General features: G+C 39.7%; 1 protein-coding gene across 1 annotated transcript in view; it reads left to right on the forward strand.

The window, feature by feature from the left end:
- boi (brother of ihog) overlaps window positions 1–11,495 on the forward strand; it is a 56,857-nt gene extending 45,362 nt beyond the window's left edge. The window contains exons 8-16 of the mRNA XM_034977039.2: window positions 195–325; window positions 1,444–1,528; window positions 1,901–2,007; window positions 2,468–2,586; window positions 4,157–4,313; window positions 4,755–4,955; window positions 5,295–5,478; window positions 8,711–8,802; window positions 9,815–11,495. Coding sequence (XP_034832930.1) covers window positions 195–325; window positions 1,444–1,528; window positions 1,901–2,007; window positions 2,468–2,586; window positions 4,157–4,313; window positions 4,755–4,955; window positions 5,295–5,478; window positions 8,711–8,802; window positions 9,815–9,931 — 1,193 coding nt within the window. The 3' untranslated portion in view covers window positions 9,932–11,495. The remainder of the gene's footprint in view (window positions 1–194; window positions 326–1,443; window positions 1,529–1,900; window positions 2,008–2,467; window positions 2,587–4,156; window positions 4,314–4,754; window positions 4,956–5,294; window positions 5,479–8,710; window positions 8,803–9,814) is intronic.
- Window positions 11,496–24,230: the final 12,735 nt, after the last annotated feature.

Genomic DNA, 24,230 nt, shown 5'->3' on the forward strand with positions numbered 1-24,230 from the left:
AGCAGCGCTGCCGCAACAGTGCAGTCACTAGATGTCACAGTCCTGTCGCGGCACTACTGGTCCCCATCTCTATAAGCTTATATGGCATTACATTCCGAGCTAGGCAGCAACGTTCCGCTACATTGCTGCCGCGACATTGCTGCCATCATCAACATGAACCCACCTATTTGGCTTTAATAAAATCCTTCTTCCAGATTCGGACCTCCACATCGAGCGCGTGGAGAAGCGTCACGCGGGCATCGTGCAATGTTTCGCGTGCAACGCGCTCGGCTGCGCGTACGACGCGGCGCTGCTCACCGTCGTTCCTGTGCAGATATCAGATCAGGTACTAAAGTCCTTTTCATAAAAGAAGTCCCCCAGACGCAGCGCTGCCATTGTATGCCATATAATGGCATTGTAAACAATCTTTAAAATGCACTAAACTAGTTAAAAACTCACAAAAATCTACCACAACAAACGAACTTGATAACATCGACGAACGACAACATGGCCGACAATCATCGCCAACATAGTCCGACATTCATCATAGACATTATAGTTCCAAAAATCACCGCGGGACTCTTTCATGAAAAGGACTTTACCACTTTTTAAGTTACGCTGATATACCTGCGCAGAAATCTTATTTTTGAATGGCGCGAAAATATCTCTGCCAATCACAGCGCTTTCAAACCTGATTTCGGCAGCGTAATAGTCGAATTTTCTTTCGATCCGAGAGCCGGTAGGAAATTTTGAAAAAGTGTTTTAAAATCTGGAAACCTTGAAAACCAACTTACCTGGCTAGATTCTGCCAGGCAGAAGTACCGTTTAGCCGCTTTGTCTGAAGAAGTCCAATAAACTCTGCTGGACATTATTTTTATCATCCCCATTTTGCAGGATAAAATGAAAAAACCGGCCAAGTGCGAGTCAGGCTCGCGCAATGAGGGTTCCGTACTAGTCGTATTTTTTCGACATTTTGCAGGATACTTCAAAAACTATGATACATAAAAATAAATAAAAATCTGTTTCAGAATGCACAGGTGAAGCCCTTTCATATGATATCCCACTTGATATAGTTATCTTACTTAGACAATTGAAAATACTAATTATTAGTTCATGACCACAATTTAATTTTTTTGTGTGATCTAACCCTAAATTCACGATTTTCAGATTTTTTCCCAAATTTCAGCTATAAGATCTACCTACCTGCCAAATTTCATGATTCTGGGTCAACGGGAAGTACCCTGTAGGTTTCTTGACAGACAGACGGACAGACGGACAGACAGACAGACAGACAGACAGACAGACAGACAGACAGACAGACAGACAGACAGACAGACAGACAACAAAGTGATCCTATAAGGGTTCCGTTTTTCCTTTTGAGGCACGGAACCCTAAAATGAGCCTAAATGTAGCGAAAGAAACCTCGTTTACCTTGATATGACTAATAATTATATTTCCTTACAGGATTACTCCGCAGAAACGCCGAAGCTTCATCTTCCGTCGCAGCCTCCCAAACGGCATAACAAGAAAAATCCTAGGAAACATAAAGGTGAATTACAAACAAAATAATACCTACCTAATTCGATGATGCCCGCAAGTTCGTCCGCGAGGATTTTGATTTTTTTATTCCTGAGGGAACTTTTTAATTTTCCGGGATAAATTGTAGCCTATGTCGGTTCCTGAGATGCAAGCTATTTCTTTAACTGCATCAAAATCGGTTTAAGGGATGGGTTGTGAAAAGCTAGCAATCAAACAGACAGACGGACAGACAAACAGACACACTTTCACACTTATAATATTAGTATGGAAGTATCGATAGATTATACATAAAACACTGGAAAAAGTCCTAAATATTGTTCTGTACAAAAGCCTTTTTGATTTTTGCACTAGGTAGCCAAGTTTCTATTTTTTTTTATTGCAGCGGTATTGATACCTCCATCTCGCCCAAATGTGACAAGGCTGTCCGACGAGAGTGTGATGGTGTCATGGTCCCATGACAACCATGGACTTCCAATACAGTTTTTCAAGGTAATTCACGTCATGTCAGTAAAAGTCAATTTTTAGGGTTTTGTATTGTGGTCCGGAACCCTTCGTGTGCGAATCCGACTCGCACTTAACCGGTTTTTCTATAGTTCGAAACATTATTTATCTGAAAATCTTACGACAAGTTTTCTATACAATGAAACTGGGCCATTTAAAAAAAATCCCCTCAATTTGTTTCAAACTTGGACAAGTATTATTATTATAAGTCCCGCCAATGGATAATGCGCGTGGCGGCCATTTTAGTGACGTCAGCACTAGACTGAAGTTTAGAGCTGATGGTATATTTTTATTTCGGCTGACGTCCAAAAGACGTCATTTCGATGATAATGAGACATGGTTCCGGCGCAATAGCAATTTGCGGGACTTATACCGCTGCGCCATGACCTAGAAATAGCAAGTTAATATTATAACATTAAAAATAATCTTTACAATCTGTTTCCATTAGGTGCAGTACAGGGAAGTAACGAATTCTTCTAACATCCAGTGGCACACGGAGAACTACGACATCCCTACGCACATACATTCCTTCGAGATAGATGGGCTCGTACCAGACAAATATTACAAGTACGTAGCTTTTCTTCTTCTTCTTCGTCCTCGCCGTGGTCATCACGAAGTGACGTTTTTGGGGGCAGGCAGACGTTATGCGCCTCACGAACATTCGCCACTTCTCTCTGACGGCCGATAGTCTGGTAAGTGGTATACTCATACACGGGGACACGGGATAGGTATAGTCCGCGATAGGTCGAGATGGCAATCGGGGTATGAGGCGGGGGGACGCCCTACACACCAGCACGTCACCCGCGCTCGCCCGCACTGGGTTAGCGCGGTGGGTGGCGGGTGTGCGGGGCGATTGCCATCCTGACAAATTATCCTGTTTGAGCATTGGCCCTTGCTTCTTCCGTCTATTTATAAAATGTAAGTATCTATTTCGATCGCATCGTCGCAATGCTCGTGCAAAATATATCAAAAAATGGTGGGTCAAAAAGTCTGTAGCGTGATATGTAGACAGTACCATGATCCAATACAATTTCTAAAACCGCAATCCCAGGCAAATACCTATATTTTATGTTCAAATACCGATAGCAAACGCATTTCGGGTTCTATAATTTCCGTTCTGTTATTATTACTCAAAAATAAATAACGAGTGGTGAATTATGAAATAATTGAATTCGGTTTCGAGCACAAATTCAATTATAGATTTTAGTTTCAAATTTTCAATGCAGAGTTTTAAAGGTTTTCATGTGTGAAATTTGTAGAGACGATATTATGTTGAAATATTCAATGAATAAAATACTCTGTGCCTACCTCAAAGCGTCCCAACTGACTATGAGCTTGTGATTTTATTTCAGTTTTGGTGGTAATAGAAGGAAAAGCCCGTGGATAAATTCCATTGATCTTAGTAGGTATAAGTCCCGCAAATTGCTATTGCGCTGGAACCTTGTCTCATTAACATCGAAATGACGTCATTCATTTTGACGTCATTTGACTATATTTAAGTAAAAATACACCATCAGCTCGATACTTCAGTCTAGTGCTGACGTCGAACGAACGACGAATGGCGGCCACGCGCATTAGCAATTTGCGGGAGTTATATGCATCGTATAATACTAAGACAGAATATATAATAGTAAGTACTAATAAGATCAATGGAATCTGTCCATGGGTGGTAGGTACGACTTTACACAGGAGCTCGCTACCAAAACAAATACGTTTTGAAACAAAATAAATTCTTTCAGTGTGACATAGGCCAGGGCTTATACTGTAATAGCGCGTATTCACGAAATATCACAGTCTTGAGTGTAGGTATATGTGGTCGTAAAATAAGTAGTCCAAGCTAGACAGTAGCGACTATTTTGTTTTATAGTGAAAGTTGGCGTACATTTTTTGCACGCAATTCTATAAAAAAAGTCGACCGATGCCGTGTCGTGGTACACGGTACACCCCATCGAAGTGAAGCTGTATTTTGTCCCGCTTAAGTACTCTATTTATGGGCATTTCATCGCCAGGCTCGTAAGTTTCACTACTGCCATTCCAAAAGTCCGTTGAAGCTACACTTCAAAAATCTGATATGCTCGCACGTACGCAACGCGTATCTATATCGAGAAACATTGTAGAATTTGTATGTGTTCTCTAGATTCCGCATCGCGGCGGTGTATTCGAACCAGGACAACAAGCTGGGGCGCAGCAGCGGCAAGTTCTATCTGCAACGCGGAGGCTCGCAGTCGCCGCGCGCGCCCGTGCTTGTCAAGGCCACTTCACTATCGCCGCACAGCATACAGCTTAACTGGACGGTACGACCTTAACACGAAGACAAAAAATAATTAATCGATGTACCTAATAGGTACATAGTCTGTAAAACTACGAATCCCTTTAGCAAATAAACGCCTCTATAGTCAATTGGAATGAACGCCTGGAACCATTGTGAAACGTTGCTATATTGATCTTAATATGGAGCAGAGTGATATTATGTCAATGCTTACACAGGATCCTGGAGTCCTGATGCAGAAAATACAGCAGAACGCAGCATTACGGGTTTTTATAAATCTATTGACCTTCCACAACGGATCAATAATTATTTTGACTCCTACCTGTTAACAATTTTCAGTCGATAGGGGCTGTCGAAATGTCTGTTATTTTTCACCCCACCCCGATTGCCATCTCGACCTATACCTCCTGTACCTACTCTACACATCTGTACCAAGTGTAAGTTTACCTTTTGATTTCTGATATAGTGGTCAAGCCATGGTGGGGTGGAAGCAGAGGGCTTCTACGTGTACTACCGAGCGGTGTCCTCGGCGGGCGCCTACGAGAAGGTGACGGCGGGCGGCCACCAGCGCAGCATGGTGCTGTCACACCTGGCCGCAGACACGGCGTACGAGCTCAAGATACAGGCTTACACTGCCCAGGCGCCCTCCGACTTCAGCGCTATACTGGTAAGAAATAGTTACCTGGCTACTGTGATAATGATACCAGACAACAAGCTCACGGTTTTCGCAACGCTTTGTCAATGCAAAATTCATGAGCAAGAGATAGATATAGTATATGTTTACTGTATAGTGTTGTGTAACTGTTTACAGTACGCGGCAGAAAACATTGTACATCGACCTTTACAGTGAGGTTTTCGGCTTTGTAGAGCGTTGTCTCTGTCACTCATAACTTTGTGACGTTTTGTCGGTCTCAACGACGCTCTACGAAACCGCTATATCACTCTAAAGGTCGATGTACAATATTTTCTGCCGTGTACTGTAATCTGTTTGTAATTCTGGGTGCAGATGGCGAAAACTCAGCGCTCGTTGAACGCACCAAGTACAAGCACGGAAGCGCCAGCTAAGGAAGAAGAGAGTGCTCCCGGCACCTTGGTGACGGCGGGCGGCGCGGCGGGAGCGGCTGCGCTGCTGCTCATACTGGCAGTTACCTTCCTGCTTTGTCGCCGCGCCAAGCGGCCGCATGCCGACAGTGAGTGCTTTATCCATACTAATTCATCCATACCATCTATACTATGCTCCTGTCCAGCATTTTACATACAAATAGAATAGCTAGAATAACTTTTCTTAAAAATATTGAATGTTTATTAATTCTTGAAAGCTTGTTTTAAAACTACCTGCTATCCAAACACTTCTTTGCCACATCGACTGTGCAAATCCACTGGAATTTATCTTGAGCGTCTGAACCATGTTTGAACATCTCTAATTAAGGGGCCAGATAAAAAGCATCCCTGTACTATCTCCGACCGCAAATACACTTTACACATGCGAAATTTCTCAACAAAAACATGTACAAGCAGGTTTAGATAAACAAATTTTCATTAGCACGACGTCGTGTGAAACTTTTGCTCACAAGCACTGTGATTGTGCAGAACATGTGCAAAACATTCTCGCAAGTACCGTCGTTTTAGTCGGCCATTGTTTACCGTTGTAGCCAAGAAGTTAGAAGATTGTTTTTGCAGATAAGATTAGTATAAAGTTTTTCGTAACAATATTCGAACCATTACGTGTAAGAAAAGAGAATATTATGAGCAAGTTTTGCAAAAGTTTAATATTGTAAAATTTTGTGTAATCTCAAGTTTAAAGGAAGAATGCGAGTTCTAAAATGAGAGTACTTCTCTAAAAGGTTTTTCGACATAGGTATCCCTAACTTTTCTGTAATTTTGCTGTTAGGGTCTTTTTTTAGTTTAAGGGTGCGTCTGGCAGGGGGTTGCCACAACACTAAGTGTCTGGCAATTCATGACGTGATTTCTAAAACTATTCTGAAGAAAATATAAAAAATAGACTGTAATACTTTGACGTAAGATGTTTTACACCTTTATTTCCTGTTATCTCCCAAAGCCACCAAGATCCAAACAAACATCAAAACAAACGTTCCTCCCAGTGTTGGGTCAATACGCAGAGAAAATTTCAGCTTTTATAATAATACTAGCTGCCCCGGCGAACTTCGTTCCGCCTAACAGTCTGTTCAAATTTTTTAAATCTTTCTCTCCGTAAGAACCATCCTCGTACTTCAAGGAATATTATTAAAAAAAGAATTAGCGAAATCGGTTCAGCTGTACTCGAGATTTGCGATGAGCATAAATGTGTATTTAGCAATTAGCGGTTAATTTTTATATTATAGGTAGATAACGAAGGTCTGGCTTTCTCTATCATATCTCCCACGCGTAGAAAAACTCTAAGTAGCTCTCTCCATCGCCCGCTGAGTGACTCTGAGCTTTCTTACGAGGCCCATAGTTATGTCTATGACTATGTCTCGAATCCATGTAGGTATTTTCATCACGGGCTACACGAATTACTGTTCGAAGACTTTGGTCTTCAAGCACTGAGGATACCTATCGCTGAGTTATTAGTAATATAAGTATTATTTGAAAGCTTCAGATCAGATATCTATTAGGTACCTATCAATCTAAACGGAGAGCTATCAGTACTCTTATTATAAATGCGAAAGTGGGTTTGTTTGTTGGTTTATTGGTTTGTTGGTTTGTCCTTCAATCACGTCGCAACGATTTTTTGCGTGGGTATAGTAAAAGACCTCGAGAGTGACATAGGCTACTTTTTATCCCGGAAAAACAAGTTCTCACGGGATTTTTAAAAAACCTAATTCCACGCGGATGAAGTCGCGGGCATCAGTTAGTTCATAATATTAAACATACCTAAATTGCCAGCGACTCCCTAGCTACGAGAAATAAGTGTCGAGTAAACAATCTAACAAATGGAACAACGAATCTATCATTGAATGAACGACAAACAAATAACAATCCTGTTTCCTGTACGCCTCGTGAACACAATTGTTATTTAACGTATCCTTGGAAAAACAGTCCTTTTATTCTGTGCCAATTACCTTTGGAGACCAGACAATGTGCTCCAATGCATGACAAAAATTGCTTCCGGAATACGATGGCGTCTGTGAGAAAATTGACACGAGTTCTATTCATAATGAAGCCTGCCGAATATGACCTCAGATACGAGTAGGATAATATTTATTCATGGTTTATTACAAAAGGGAGCCGCAGCACTAACAGCTGAAAACGGCAAGCGGCGCAAGTATGCATTTCTTATCGAGAGTTACATTTTTGTTCCGTTTGCCGTGGAGACCCTGGGGCCATGGAGTCTTAGTGAAAAAAATTTGTTACGAGATTTCACCGCGATTAATAGCCTCATCTGGTGACAGAAGGGCTGGCTCATTTTTTGCGCAACGGATCAACCTGGCTGTCCAGTGCGGAAATGCAGCCAGTACCTATTCTTGGCACTATTTCACGCGGGTATGATTTTTTAAGCGGGCTCACTTGCTCTCAAATTAAATATTCAAAATTACCTGTCGCACCCAGAGTCGCTTAATCGTTACTTAAGTTTAGTTAAAATGAGACAGAGCTACCTATATCTCTCACATTAAATCTATCTCGTTTTAACTCAATCTTAAATAACGATTAGCGACTCTGAGAGTTAGTCTTAATTTTTTGCCCAAATTGAAGTTTCATAACATTAACGTAAAAAAATATTGAATGAGTTGAAAAAAGAGCCAACGGCCGCCCAATCGTAAGCAATAAACGTCCGGAAGAACGAATGTGTATCGATAAACGAACGATTGAGCGAATAACTAATAAAAAAAACAATCCCGCTCCGTCCATGATATTGAAAATCGGGTTTTTACTATCAACTACCGTAAATTGACGAACGATTCTGTCCCGCAGCGTTTTCTTTTGATAGCCATAACAGTTTACTGAGGTTTTATTAAATGGATCTCTAAATAGTCTCCATCTGAGTATATCGTAGTCAGAAACATGGCCGTAGCCAGGAATTGATTTGGGGGGGGGGGGGGGGGGGGGGGGGGGGGGAAATGAGGTTTTTAAAAATTCCGTGGGAACTCTCTGATTTTCTGGGATAAAAAGTTCTCGTTTCTCGTTCACGTCAATTCGTTGCACTGTTGCAACGTGATTGAAGAACAAACTAACACACTTTCTCATTTATAATAAGGGTACTGATGTTTATATGGGTGACTGATCTGCAATAAAATGATTTTATTTATTTATTTTATTTTATTTATTATTGCAAGAAAACTCCTACTATTATCTGGTTAGTGGATGAGGGTTACAACCCTCAGCAATGAGGAATGCGACGCAGCGAGAAAAATACATGCCTCATAAAATTAATAATTGTAAAAAAAAATTAACAGTATTAACTCTAAATATTTTTATTTCTAGAGGAGAAAGGTCCAGGACCAGAAGGCGGCGCCAACGGCTACCTTCCAGCTAAAGTGCCCATCACCATCACGGCTAATCCTATGCATGGAGAGGTACGTATATCTTCTGAATCCCTTCTGAATTAAAGTAATTGGCTCAGGTCTCTTTTTGTGGAGGCTTCGGCCGTGGCTAGCTACCACCCTCCTACTGAAAAAGACGTAGGTACCGCTAAGCGATTAAGCGTTCTAGTATCTTACCTATCTACTAGAAAATTATTAGAAATATGGGTTTAATAAAACTATCCCTTCCAGGCTAGTCCTGCTTATATTATAGCTAGCATAAATCTGTCTCGTTTTAATAGTGAATATGAGCAAAGTCAAAGTACAGTACGCGGCAGAAAATAATGTACATCGACCTTCAGAAAAAGATAGAGATAGCGGATTTTTAGAGCATTGTCTCTGTCGTTGAAACCGACAAAACGTCACATAGGTATGAGTGACAGAGACAACGCTCTACAAAGCCGAAATTTCATTCTAAAAGTCGATGTTCCTGCCGCGTGCTGTACGCTCTATAGATTGCAGCCTTAGATTGCATCGTCATCTACCACCAGATGAGATCTGCTAACTCGTATGTGAATAAAAACAATTTTTGTCGCCAATCGCCTTAGATGTGTAGGATTTCCAACATAGTCAAAGTCAAAGTCAATGATTTATTCAAAATCTATACTAATATTATAAATGCGAAAGTGTGTCTGTCTGTCTGTCTGTCTGTCTGTCTGCTAGCTTTTCACGGCTCAACCGTTCAACCGATTTTGACGAAATTTGGTACAGAGGTAGCTTGCAACCCGGGGAAGGACATAGGACATACTTTTTATCCCGAAAAATTTAAGAGTTCCCACAGTATTTTTAAAAACCTAAATCCACGCGTACGAAGTCGCGGGCATCAGCTAGTAGGTAATAAATTACTCTTTTCGATTGTCAGTTGTTGGATTTGTATGATATAATATAGTGGTGATAATTATTTCGCAAACTTAAAACTAAAGCTACGAGCATAATAACTATATTGCCCCCTTTTACCTTTGTAATTAAAATAGCTCAAGTTTATAAACACGAAATTCCCTTCCAGGGCGGCGATAGTGGCGTGGAAATGTCCTTCCTTCATAACAACAACTGTGGCACTGCAAGTAGTGATGACACACTACCACACTCGAGGAAGAATGGACCAGCCAGACAATATGTGTGAAAAAGCTCAATGTGAACTCTATTTCACAGAAAATAAAGTTCTGTTCAGTTCGAAACTGCAACTTAGTGTTGCCCATGTGAATAAATTTTCTACCGTTATGGTAGTTTAAAAAATTGAAAATGCAATAATTGTGATAACTTTACCGGCCGAAGTGCGTGGACTTTTGAGAGTACAAAAGGATATATTTATTTATATTTAGACATATTTTGTTTGACGTGCGATGTGTGGGTTGGGTGACTTAGCATTTATTTGCGTTTATTAGACGTATTTTTTTTAAATTTAAGATCTTATTAATTAAGATTTGAGACTAAGGAATAGGTTAATATATTGAGTAAAACTGGACTTTTTATTGTATTTTAAACGCTTATTTAATGTAAATATTTGACTTAATTTTAAGTTCCATTCCCAGTTGAATAATGAGTGAATTAAAATAGGTAATTAAATAATTAGGGTAAGCTAAAATAGATACTTATCCATTTATATTTATCAAAAGAAGAAGAAGAAAAAGATCTGTTTGTTATACTCAATAGTTGCCATTTATAAAAATGTCTTTTTTCACAAATGGTACGTATTATTGTATTATTAAAATAATGAAGATTTAAATATTTCTCTGACCTTAAATTGGGCAATGTACTTAATAAATTTTGTTTTTGTTGATGTTTGAATAAATTAAGATTGGAAATTTAGATTTATATTTACTGCCGCCTGCCGCATTGAAAATTGCGCCATACGTGATACGACTGCCATATTGAATTTTTCAAAAAATTATAGCCTGTGTCACTCGGCATAATATAGATAGGTACCCTATATATCCAAATCTGTTCAGGCACTTAAAGTTATGGTGGTCTTCAGAGTACATATTATATGTACGTGAACTCTAAAGATAATCACACTTTTTTTGGGCAGATTCGTAAAAATGTCGTCATGTTCTAAAGGGGCTAAAGAGAGAGCCAGCGCGTGCCCGACCTTCGTTATTTTATAAAATCTGAAAGTTTCTCTACGTATTGTTCTCAACACAGGGAGTAACTACCAGAGACTATGAAGTTTGATAACAGGTAATAAAGGTGTAAAAAAATCTTACGTCAAAGTATAAAGTCTAATCTATTTTAACTACTAATTAGAAATTTGGCATGCAGATAGCTATTATGACGTAGGCATCCGCTAAGAAAGGATTTTTGAAAATTTAACCCCTAAGAGGGTGAAAATATAGGGGTTTGAAATTTGTGTAGTCCACGCGGACGAAGTCGCGAGCGCAAATCTCACAAAGCCACCATAATCCAAACTTCATAGTCGCTGATTGTTCCACCTTGTGTTGAGGACAATATGCAGAGAAACTTTCAGCTTTTATAAAATAACGAAGGTCTGGCACGCGCTGGCTCTTAGTCCACCAGGTACAATCTAACGTGTCGAGGGTTAATAAAAATTTAATATTTAATGGAACACTTGCTTGTTTTGGTTTCAAGTTTTATTTTCTCTTTTGTTTTAATTAAGCGGTACGTCAGAGTGTTGTAATTTGACAGACTGAATTTGTGTAAAGGTAGTATAAATAAAGTGCTAAATTAACGCTGAAATGTTTTCGTTCGTTCCCGCCATATATTTGGTTTCACTCATACAACATTTATTTACGCCACGGGGTGTAGCAAACCACTGATATACAATACACCGAAATACGAAATATAAAGTTGCTTAAAATATGTTTTTTTTTTAATTTTTTTATTATTGAGATACAAGTTTACTCTTGACTAATCTCACCTAATTTAAGATGGATGCGGGCTAACCTGGAAGGGGTATGGCAGTTTTACTAAACCCATAGGTACCCCTTTGGTTTCTAAACAGCATCGTACCGAAACGCTAAATCGCTTGGCGGCACGGCTTTGGCAGCTTTAAATTATCAGCACGTCAAATCATTGTGATGTCACATGCATTTCATAGAAGCTCGCATATAAGCGCGCGTTTTGACGTTTGATAAAAAGTTACTGATTTAACTAGTTGTCAAATACCGTATTACCGTTGCATTTAAACCGTTTATTTGCCAGCTCCTCATTTACATTAATCAGTAAGTAAATGAAGAACCTCCCTTGCGTAGTAGTAAGCGCTGTTGTCTTATTAGTGGGAGGTCCTGGGTTCGATGCCCGGCAGGGGTTTGGAATTTTATAATTTCTAAATTTCTGGTCTGGTCTGGTGGAAGTCTTCGGCTGTGGCTAGTTACCACCCTACCGGCAAAGCCGTGCCGCCAAGCAATTTATCGTTCCGGTACGATGGCGTGTAAAAACCAAAGGGGTGTGGGTTTAATAAAAAACTACCATAACCCCTCAAGGTTAGCCCGCTTCTATCTTAGACTGCATCATCACTTACCACCAGGTGAGATTGCAGTCATGGGCTAACTTGAATCTGAATAAATAAAAAAGTTATGTACGTCCGGCCTTAGCTATCAAAGGCTTAAGCTTGTTTCGGTTTATGGGTTATCTAGGACTGTTATATCAATGAGGTCCCATACATTATTTAGACAAGGCGTCACATCAGCAACACGATCTTTTAACGTCGGAAGACTTTATTGGGGACGTGAGCTCGGTTTTGTAGCGGTATCATTATTTAGGCATTTCCGCGACTTGATACATGGCGACATGTCTGCCGGTGTTGATAAGTCGCGTTATATCCTAAATAGGAGTTATATGAAAATGAAATAATGCTTATTTCAAGTATGACTTCGTTACAGGCTTTTCTCAAATGGTACGTTAACAACCTCCCTGGTGAAATGGGGAGCCTTTGATTTTAAAAGTCCTGGATTCGATTTCTGGTAAGGTCAATTTGAGGCACAGGTGTGGTCAGGTGGTGATGAGAGCTCAACTTAGCATCAAACTTTGCCACCAGATTATATAATTGGTACAAAACATAATCTCCAGTGAGAGTTGCCAGGTTCGATTCCCGGCAGGGTCTTTATAATATTTTTGAAATTGCCTCGTAATATCTGTTCTGGTTCCCACCAGATTATTTCTAATGGGAACCAGAAGTTCACCAGTTTCCCGGTGTCAGGTTAAGCTTGCAACCCACAGCGCTCACCACGGGGCCAGGACGGTCTTCGAATTGTAGTTGGGATTAAAAGAGTTTTGGCAGTGATCCAAACGGGTCCTTGTTCAAGCGTTGAAGCGACGCGACGCAGGTGGTATAGATACGGCTGTAAATTGGTTCACAGCACGGCTTTGTGATTGCTGCAATCACTGGGAAACTATTGTAGAGAATCACTACCCATATTATAAATGTGAGAGTATGTTTGGTGGTGTTAGTTTTTTTAGGGTTCCGTACCTCAAAAAGAAAGACGGAACCCTTATAGGATCACTTTGTTGTCTGTCTGTCTGTCTGTCAAGAAACCTACAGGGTACTTCACGTTGACCTAGAATCATGAAATTCGGCAGGTAGGTAGGTTTTATAGCAGACATAAAGGGAAAAATCTGAAAACTGAATTTGTGGTTGCATCATACAAAAAAAAATTGTGGTCATTATAAACTAATAAAGTTAATTAGTATTTTCAATTTTCGAAGTAAGATATCTATATCAAGTGGGGTATTATTTATGAAAGCGCTTCACCTGTGCATTCTAAAACAGATGCTTATTTATTTTAATGCATCATAATTCTTGAATTATCGTGCAAAATGTCGAAAAAATACGACTGTAGTACAGAACCCTCGGTGTGCGAGCCTGACTCGCACTTGGCCGGTTTTTTATTCAGATACAAGTAAGTCCTTTACAAGTTTGATAGTAGGTATATTATGGGTAGGTAAGTAGGTATTATAGCTCGTGGTCTGATTTACACTAAGCAATTTACTTTGACCAATTTGGTGCACCAGCAGATGTAAATAATTGATTGAGGATATTACTGACGTCCATTATATTATGTCCTATGTTCAGCCAAAGCTAATTATCATTCAATCATATTGAGTGGGATATAATATATCTAATACCAGCTATTAGATAGAAGTATCATGTACCTAACGTAGTAAGTAGCACGGAATATAGTATAATAATAGTGGGTAGTAAGGAGCTATATACTAGAGCTATATATAGTGATTTGTGTAGGCTGAGACTTATATTATATTCTGTGGCTGAGTTCACAAAGTTAGGTCCAGAGGCACAGTTTGCCTCAATTTCAACTTGCACGGGTTACATACATACGTACAACCAGTGGCGTGCAACTCATAGAGGCATAAAAGCTCTGCTTACCCAAGAAATAGTTAACTCAGTTGAAATTTCTCAATGCTCATTATCCTTTGGCTTGCTTACCTAACTAATGCTTACCCTGGCTTTAAACCCTATGCACGCCACTGCGTACAACATACAAGAATTGCTCGTTTCGAAAGTACAGGATTATGTACCTACCTATATCTACATAGAATCGAAACTGCTAAGATGTCAGCCTCCTACTCGGAGGTACGGGGTTCGATCTCGGGCACGCACTTCTAACTTGGCTGAACTCAGCCAAGGTGGCCATGCCAAGGAGGTACGCTTGGCCTTTTGGTCTAGTGAAGAAACCAGTGTTGCCATTAGGCTAGAAAGTTTGGAGACCCCTGATCCAGATGGAGTAGGTAGGCAAGCCTACCGTTCGCAGTCGGGGCACAGTGCGGTGAGTCCTTTGGATTATCACCGCAACCACTAGGTACCTAAATGTTCTCAGGATAGATTTTATTATCTACTTATTTCGCTCGTAAACAGCCAAAATAGATGCCATAAAACGTCAACTCTCAGCAAGTAATGAGGTCAACCGTTTTGTTGGCGTCAACTCACAGTATCGCTACGGCTTTTGACCCCATCATACGCTACTTGGCCTCTTTTGTTTAGCACTCTCTATTCTTTTATTTTATTTTACGAGGCTTCGATGTTTTAAGAAAAGAATATAACGAAAACGATTTTAGACAATAGTTGAGAACCTGAATTTTTCCATAAAAATATGAATAAGTATAAGTACTTACTTATTATTTTTAAGGAAAAATACCGGTCTCTCTTAAATATAAGAAAATAGACTTTTTGTCATTGTTATCAAAAATTCTTTAGTTAATAATTCCGTACAAAATTGTTCGCTCCCTGCTTACCTACTTAGTAGACAAGAAAGCGATTTCCATTTTTAGCGATTGGCCAATTTAAAATATAACGAAATTATAATATTTTTTCGAACCAAGTAGTGAACCCAGCCTTTGTGAACTCATGTTCTCATGTACAAATACTCAAGCTATTATTTCAAGAGTAAAGTTTTTTTTGCCGCCAACTGTAGGTGCGTACTTCATCATCATCATCATCATGATCAACCCATCACCGACTCACTACAGAGCACGGGTCTTCTTTCAGAGTGATAAGGAGGGAGCCTGTGATTTTATAAGTCCTGGATTCGATTTCTGGCAAGGTCAACTTGAGGCACAGGTGTGGTCAGGTGGTGATGAGAGCTCAACTTAGCATCAAACTTTGCCACCAAATTATACAATTTGATACAAAACATAATTCTAGTGAGAGTTGTCAGATTCGATTCCCGGCAGCGTCTTTATAATATTTTTGAAATTGTCTCGTAATATCTGTTCTGGTTCACTACATAGCACGGATCTCCTCTCAGAATGAGAAGGGTTTTGGCCATAGTCTACCACGCTGGCCATGTGCGGATTGGTAGACTTCACACACCTATGAGAACATTATGGAGAACTCTCAGGTATGCAGGTTTCCTTACGATGTTTTCCTTCACCGTTAAAACAAGTGATAATTAATGTGATAGCCCAGTGGTTAGGACGTCCGCCTTCTGACCTCTAACTTTTCGGAGCTATGTGCGTTTTAATTCATTAAATTTCACTTATTTTAACGGTGAATTACGTTAACGGTTTTAACGGTCGGTGAAACGAACCAGGATATTAAGCTATTTTTCCAAAATTAATGTTTGGAAAGCTTACAGCTGCGGTCAGTATAGCCCTACAGATATAGTTCGTAGATTACGAAACCATTACATCATAATTAACGGCTATATCTAAATCAATTATTAACATCTGTCTCCCGCAGTAAATCGTTCAATACACAGTATATTCCAGAAGTCTCCCGGCTTCCCGTTAAGCCATCTTTAGATGAGCCGATAGGTCAGCTCCCAGCAAGTTCCAGTAACAGTTATGGAGAACTCTGAGACATGCAGGTTCCCTCACGATGTTACCTTCACCGTTAAAGCAAGTGATATTTTAATTCCGAAATGTTAGAGGTGCGTTACCCGGGATAGAACCCCCGAACTCCTGAATAAGAGACGGACGTTTTATTTATTATTTAATGACCAATTGGCCATCAATGCAGAGTTCTGGTGGGAGGCTTCGGCCGTGGCTAGTTCCACCCTAGCGGCAAAGCCGTGCCCGCCAAGCGATTTAGCGTTCCGGTACGATGCCGTGTAGAAACCAAAGGGGTATGGGTTTAATAAAAACTGCCATACCCCTTCCAGGTTAGCCCGCTATCATCTTAGACTGCATCATCACTTACCACCAGGTGAGATTGCAGTCAAGGGCTAACTTGTATCTGAATAAAAAAAAAAAGAGTTGCAGCGAGATAATATGGAAAATCACAACAATTATTATTCATTGATACTGTAACATGAGTGTGATAATAAAAACTTTCCATCGATTTTGCATCCAGCAGCCCATAAGGTAGTGTAATAGTTACATTGCTTATGTATTATATATATATACATATTTTGTAAATTTACATAATTGTAACATTTTGTTTTTACAAGGAGCAACTGCTAAGTATATTGCTGGCTCTTTTCAGTAGAATTTTCTTTCCGAACCGGTGACAATTCAGACCGGTGACAGAGTCCTCCAAGGTTCTCACAATTTGTTGTTTAAAAAAATAAGTCGTTTTACAATTTTATTGTGTGGGAATCTCTGAGGTTAGTTTGAAAAAACCTATATTTCCAGGTCTCGTCCGTCACTAGTGAGACTACTGTTCAAAACTACGGCGTTTATGGTGCTCATAATGAACCTATACATATATATATATAATATATATATTAAAGATCAGCTTTCATTGGAATAGGAAGTTGGCATATCTATAGATGGTAAAAATAACGGCCCCATGAATCCAAATTGGCGACTAATGCAGCAGTAATTTCTCCCCTTCACGTCAGGTTTCGACACCTGAACAAAAGCCAATTTGGCATGAAGCCCGCAATCCTTTAAAGTGTCTCCGACAGTTAATATAACAATTGACCAACCCATCGCCGGCTCACTACAGAGCACGGGTCTCCTCTCAGAGCGAGAAGGGGTTTGACCACAGTCTACCACACCAACCAAGTGCGGATTGGCAGACTTCACACAACTTTGAGAACCTTATGGAGAACTCTCAGGTATGCAGGTTTCCTCATGATGTATACTTTCACCGTTAAAGCAAGTGATATTTAATTCTTTTTTTTTATAGTATTCCTTGAAGTACGAGGATGGTTCTTACGGAGAGAAAAATTAAATTCAACCTCCCCCTCAATTTTCTAAACTCCACCCGAGCGAAGCCGGGGCGGTGCAGCTATAGTCTTACCTATTTTCAGTATACTGTACAATATGTGGCCCAGGCCTATACATTCTCGAAACATCTCTAAACCTCCCACTAGACTTAAGTAATACCTACCTATGACAGAAAATATCCTAAAATACCAATACTCATTCAAACTCGCAGAACTACAGTGTAGGCAGAGAGGGCAGAGAGCTCGTTACTTGTCAGTGTCATTACGTAGCTATTTCTATAATTTTCTAAAGCCTACTTCCTCTATATTTAGATTACTTACCTGGATATACAACGTGCATATACCTACGCTTTACGTTGTGTAGGTGACAATGCGACATTTTGATCGAAACGTGTAGGAGAGGTAAGATTTCAGTAGAGCGTTGGAATAGTACCTAAGGCTGTCTTAGGCGGTAATCTAGAGAGCGCATTTTGATTTTACTTGTACACTTATGACACTGTTTAAAAGAAACAGCTGCATATCACTGGCAGCCTCGTTTTAATTGAAACTTAAATCTGAACAAACTCAAAGCACGCTCTATAGGATCTCAATTCTCAGCCTAAGCCACTCTGACGCTTGCAAATCCGAATGTAGGTAGAGGATGTAGGATTTTTGGAGATTTTAGCGTCAACGCTACTACAGTTAATTTTAAAGGTCGGACCCATAATACCAAAATAAAAGCGAAAGAAGAACAAGACACGACCAAAACAAGACCAAGACAAAGACAAAGCAATGACAAGACCAAGACACGACTAAAATAAGACTAGGGCATGTCACTTGACCAAGATAAAAGCAAGACAAGACCAAGATCTGACCAAGACAAGCCAAAACAAAGACAAGAAAAAACAACACTAAAACGAAAAATACATGACTAAGGCAACGCCAAAACAAGACCAAGACACGATCTTGTTCCCAGAGCATTTTACTTGCGTCTGATGCACTTCAATTGCTCGTGAAAATGTCGCTGTGTGCAATGAGCCTAAGGTCTGAGACTCCCAGTTCGATCCAGCCAGTCCAGGCGACATACAGATAGGGATAATTGACGCCCGTAGTTCAATAGCTCTCAATTACCAACACTTGACATTCGTGTTAACGTCACTGCGATCAAATTAATTGTTTAATCAATTACTTATCAAGCAGAATCTATTACGACTATGCTACTAAGTAATTCTAACCCTGAATGTAACTTCTATTTCAGTACTTTTGAAAAATAATAATATCTTACTATCACAGAGAATTCAACCTCAAGAGTACGCATATTCAAGGTTTTGCATGAAAACAAAATCCTTAAAATGTTGGTGGGGGACAGGGGAGAATGCTTTGTTGTGATTGGTAGACTCAAAAGTCACGTAATCAAGACGATGTGCGGAATGAGATTACCGAACGGGCGTAAGCTGACTTTTATGCTAAGCAACTTCCTATGCTTGGCGATCGGAGGTGTCTGGCTATTAAGCGTCTTTAGGTCGGCCCACCCCCGTTCGGTACCCTCATTTCGCACATTGTCTTGATTATGTGACTTTTGAGTCCACCAATCACAACAAAGCATTCTCCCCTGTCCCCCACCAACATTTTACGATTTTGTTTTCATGCAAAACCTTGTATATGCGTACTCTTGAGGTTGAATTCTCTGTGCTAACAGTGAAACTTGTACAAATTAGCAGTTGGTCCCATTGATTGGCTTCATGAGGATTATTAGACAGATAGGCGATAGCACCAATTAAGTAGCTTCATTTTGTATCAATAGTGGCTCAATTAGCTCAAGTTCCAGCTCTCATACCTAACTGTAATTGGCGTGGATGTGATTTTAATTAAAAGCATACAAGCTAGGTACCTATGTCATGTTGAAACCTCCGTGCCTCGGAGAGTACTTTAAGGGTGCGTTTCCATTGAAGTGGAGAGGAGCGGATTTCAAACAATCAGATTATTGAAAGATGACGTGATAAAATTATTATCAACCCATCGCCGGCTCACTAATGAGGACGAGTCTCCTCTCAGAATGAGGAGGGTTTGACCATATAGTCTATCACGCTGGCCAAGTGCGGATTGGCAGAGTTCACACACCTTTGAGAACATTATGGAGAACTCTCAAACATGTAGGTTTGCTTCAACAGCAAGTGATATTTTAATTGATTAAAACGCACTGCGAAAAGTCAGACTATCGAACCCCCGACATCCCGAATAGGAAGCGGATGTCTTAACCACTAGGCTATCATTACTGCTAGAGCTAATTTAGATTAATGGGGTTGCCCGATGCAGAAACTATCGTATAACGAACCCCTACACTCGTATGTCACTAATAAAACACGGACGGCTGAATTGCTTCAGTACAGAATCCCCAATTTCGGGTAAGTACATAACTGAACATGCAACGTTACATCCCGAACGGAACGGGATTGTTTATTTTAACGTCCGATCGTTCGTTTATCGATACACATTCATTCTTCCGGACGTTTATTACGCAAACTATAGATATTTTAACTTTATATAGACAGGACAAAGTGGTATTACAGGCTTCGATCATTAATGTGCAAGATTTGTGGTTACTTTTTATTTTGGAAAATCAAAGAGTTCCCACGGGATTTTTAAAAACATAAATCCACGCTTACGAAGTCGTGGTCACGTACCTAGTTTAAGATAGTTTACTAGACCAATGATAAACACGATGTGTTGGTCTCAAGATGCCACGGTATACATATTTTTAAAGTTATAAAAAGAATATATATTAATATAAACAAAAGTTGGTTATGTACTGTGTCTGTAAACGTACGTACACACTACAAAATGTGTGCTACGTCTCCGATACGTTGATAACGTTTCATAACGCACGAACTACATAAGCGTAGATGAAATTCATGACTTATGAGTCAAGGAAAAAGCTTCTGACTCTGTTTCTATAGGCTTATCAACTTAAGAGGTCGAAATCTAAAATTTTATTTACTGCTTAGTATGAAAAATAATGATTATTGTCAGTCTGTTTGTTACCTATGCGAGCATCCAATTGCAATGACATTTTATACAGCTATTGTTGTTAACATTTCCGTGTAGGTTTCTGTCATAGTATCATCTATACTTATAATAAATCTAAATATATAAATCGAAAAGGTGAGTGAGGATACTGACAGATCTATCAACGCACAGCTCAAACTACTGGACGGATCTGGCTGAAATTTGGCATGCAGATAGCTATAATGACGTACCTAGGCATCCACTAAGAAAGGATTTTTGAAAATTCAACCCCTAAGGGGGTGAAATAGGAGTTTGAAATTTGTGTAGTCCATGCGGACGATGTCGCTAGCATAAGCTAGTCGTATGATAATAGTGTGGCGCGCGAGTCTTAAATGTTCCCAATAGCCGCTCTACGAATTAATTTATATCTTAGATCGTTCCTTTATTCATTCATTCGTTCGTTTTACCGGTTATGAAATTGGAATATGGGCGAAGATAAATTAATAATGGACACAAAAGGTATAGGTGTGTTAAAGTGATTTACCGCCTTCGAATGGCAGAACTATAGATGGGATAAAGCATGTACTTCAATTCAAGCGCTAATAAAGAAATGGTAGTAGCTGTTATAGCCTAATTACTAGGCTACGACGGCTATACCATATAATACTAGGCCCTAGTAGTTAAGACGTCCGCCTCCTATTCGAGAGCTCGGGGTTCGATCCCGGGCGCGCACCTCTAAGGCTAAGATCTATAGAGTGCACTTTGACTTTGCCCAGACTTAAATTGAGTTAAAACGAGAAAGACTTATGTGAGAGATATAGCTCTGCCACGTCTGCCACTGTCTCGTTTTAACTCCGTTTTAAAACGTCTCCGTCTCGTTCTAAGCAAAGTCAGAGTGCGCTCTATAAGTCTTGCGCTCTATAGTCTATATCTCAGTTCTCACCCTAACTCTTTGGAGCTATAAGCGTTTTTGGCTAATTAAATATCACTTCCTTGGATGGTGAAAGAAAACTTTGTGAGGAAACCTGCATGCCTGAGAGTTCTCTATAGTACCTAATGTTCTCAAAGGTGTGAGAGGTCTGCCAATCCGCGTTTCAAATGAACGCGTTCGAGTGTGAATAATTCCGTTAATTTGGCATATTTGCGATATATTATAATGCATTGGATTGTGGTTTCATTAATGAATAATTTGATTTATTAAAAGTGAATTTTATCTGAACAATTGACGATATTATTATACTGAGTAAACTATTAATATTATTTAAATCCGATAATGGATTAACTTATTAATATACCTACTTTAATTTAGAGAATTTTCGTAATTTAGAGAGAGAGCCAGTGCGTGCCAGACCTTCGTTATTTTATAAAAGCTGAAATTTTCTCAGCGTATTTTCCCCAACACTGAGAGAAATGTTTGTTATAACCAAAAGGAAGAAGCCGCGGTAAAAACAACTTAGTATGAGATGATTAAACAAACTACATGAAAAAAGTCACGGGTAACAGCTAGTCTATAATATAAAAATGAATCACCAAATGTGTTGCTCATCGCAAATCTCGAGAACCGCTGAACCGATTTCGCTCATTTTTTTAAAAATAATATTCCTCGAAGTACGAGGATGGTTCTTACGGAGAGAAAAATTTAATTCAACCTCCCCATCAATTTTCTAAACTCCACCCGAGCGTAAGTAAGGTATGATAAAAAAAACAAAGTTTTCCTTTACTAAGTACGCTTATGAAACAGTACTTTAAAAGTAGATCATTAGTTTTAATAAAGACAACAACTTGTTAATTAAAGGAGCCCAGAAAAGGTAGTTGTTTTCTTATAAATAAATGGTGACAAATAAAGCTTGAAAAAAAACAGTCGACGGAACACTGTTACACACTTTCTTGATAAAAACGCTTATTTCGTAGTCGTAGTTATCAACCACGGTAGGTACTCCTCTCCGACTGAGAAGGGTTTGGCGGCCGGTACACGCTGGCCAAATGCGGATAGCAGCAGACTTCACATACCTTCGAGAAGAATTCTCTCAATGTTTTACCTCACCGAAAAGCAAGCAAGTAATAAGTATTTGATTGCTTAAAACTCACATATAGCTCTGAAAAGTTAGAGTTGCGTACCCAGGATCGAGCCCCAGACCCCCTGAGTAGGAGGCGGTCGTCTCAACCATCTAATACTGCTATCACATTGCTACATAATATACATTACGATTTGATATCCAACAGGAGGTAGTAATAAATGGGCGCATCAGTGAAGTGAAGTTAGTAGAATTAGCATGCTAATCCGGGATATTCATGTAGCTTATCTAGCTACCTCAGACTAATTAGTCTGCGTAAGTTAGCTCAGACTACGAGCAATAGACGAGGCGAGCCAAGATTGAATTATGGTAGTAGCATAGTACCTGTACAGTACGTGGCCGAAAGTAATGTTCATCGGCCTTTAGAATGACATTTCGGCTTTGTAGAGCGTTGTCTCTGTCACTCATACCTATATGACGTTTTGTCGGACTCAACGATAGGGACAGCGCTCTACAAATCTGCTACCTCCTTCTAAAGGTCGATGTACATGACTTTCGGCCGCGTACTGTAATATCTGATGGGTATAGATAAAGATCTGGAGAGTGACATAGGCTACTTTTTATCCTGGAAAATCAAAGAGTTCCCACGAAATTTTTAAAAACCTAAATCCACGCGTCGCGGGCATCAGCTAGTTATATTTTAAAGAATACTAAGGTAAACAGTCGCACGTCATCATATTTATCGGCGGTAAAGGGATCAGTGGGAGATTAAGTGAGCCGCTGCAGTATATCGCGGCTTTATTTGCTAATTAGTTTTTACGAGCGCTGCCGCCCGCCCGCCCGCCGCGCCACCGCGCCGCGACCTTAGGCGGGGACCAGTTTTATTTTATTTTCCCATGACAATAATGAATTTCATAATTTTTTATGGTATACTGTGCACATTTTTAAGGCTTATGAAATTCTATAAAGGTTAGAGCGTTGCTAAACTATGACAATTAGTTTTCTTCATCATCATCATGGTCAAATCATCGCTGGTTCACTACTGAGCACGGTTTCTTATGTATATTCAGATACAAGTTAGCCATTGACTGCAATCTCACCTGGTGGTAAGTGATGATGCAATCTGAGATGGAAGTGGGCTAACCTGGTAGGGGTATCTGAATCTCCTCTCAAAATGAGAAGGAATTTGGCCATAGTCTTTCACGCTGGTCAAATACGGATTGGCAGACTTCATACACTTTTGAGAACATTATGGAGAACTCTCTTTTTTATTGATGATTTAAAGCTTATTACGTGGTTTAACGACATATTTTAATGTAGATAACGGCTACGTACCAAATTAATCGTGGTGTGTACCCGTCATCTACGTTAAAATATCTCTTTTTGATGAGTTTTTCTTCACCCTTAGAAACAATTACATAATTAAGATACCTAAACCGCTGAAATAGAGAGCTCATCATGGCAATAAAGCGCCATATTGGCCAGTTACATGTACATTACGATCTAAATACCTTGTAAGTGATATGGCCAGTGTTCGAGCAGCTCTCTCATTGCCTAAAGGTAATTCCAATTTACATACAGAAATGTATGGCATGATTTGCATTCTAATAGGTGACCTAATGTGCTTAGGAAATGAGTATTAAATATACCTGAACCTGTTTGGCGCAATTAAGTTCTTCCAACATGATGTAGGTATAGTCCGCGACAGGTTGAGATGGCAGTCAGGGACCTCCCAACCTTCCCTCCCCGATTGCGATTTCGACTTGTCGTATGCTATGCGTACAGTACGTGGCCGAAAGTGATAAACATCGGCCTTTAGAATGACATTTCATTTTTG

The sequence above is a fragment of the Maniola hyperantus genome, chromosome 16, assembly GCF_902806685.2.
Source record: "Maniola hyperantus chromosome 16, iAphHyp1.2, whole genome shotgun sequence".
Taxonomy (NCBI): domain Eukaryota; kingdom Metazoa; phylum Arthropoda; class Insecta; order Lepidoptera; family Nymphalidae; genus Maniola; species Maniola hyperantus.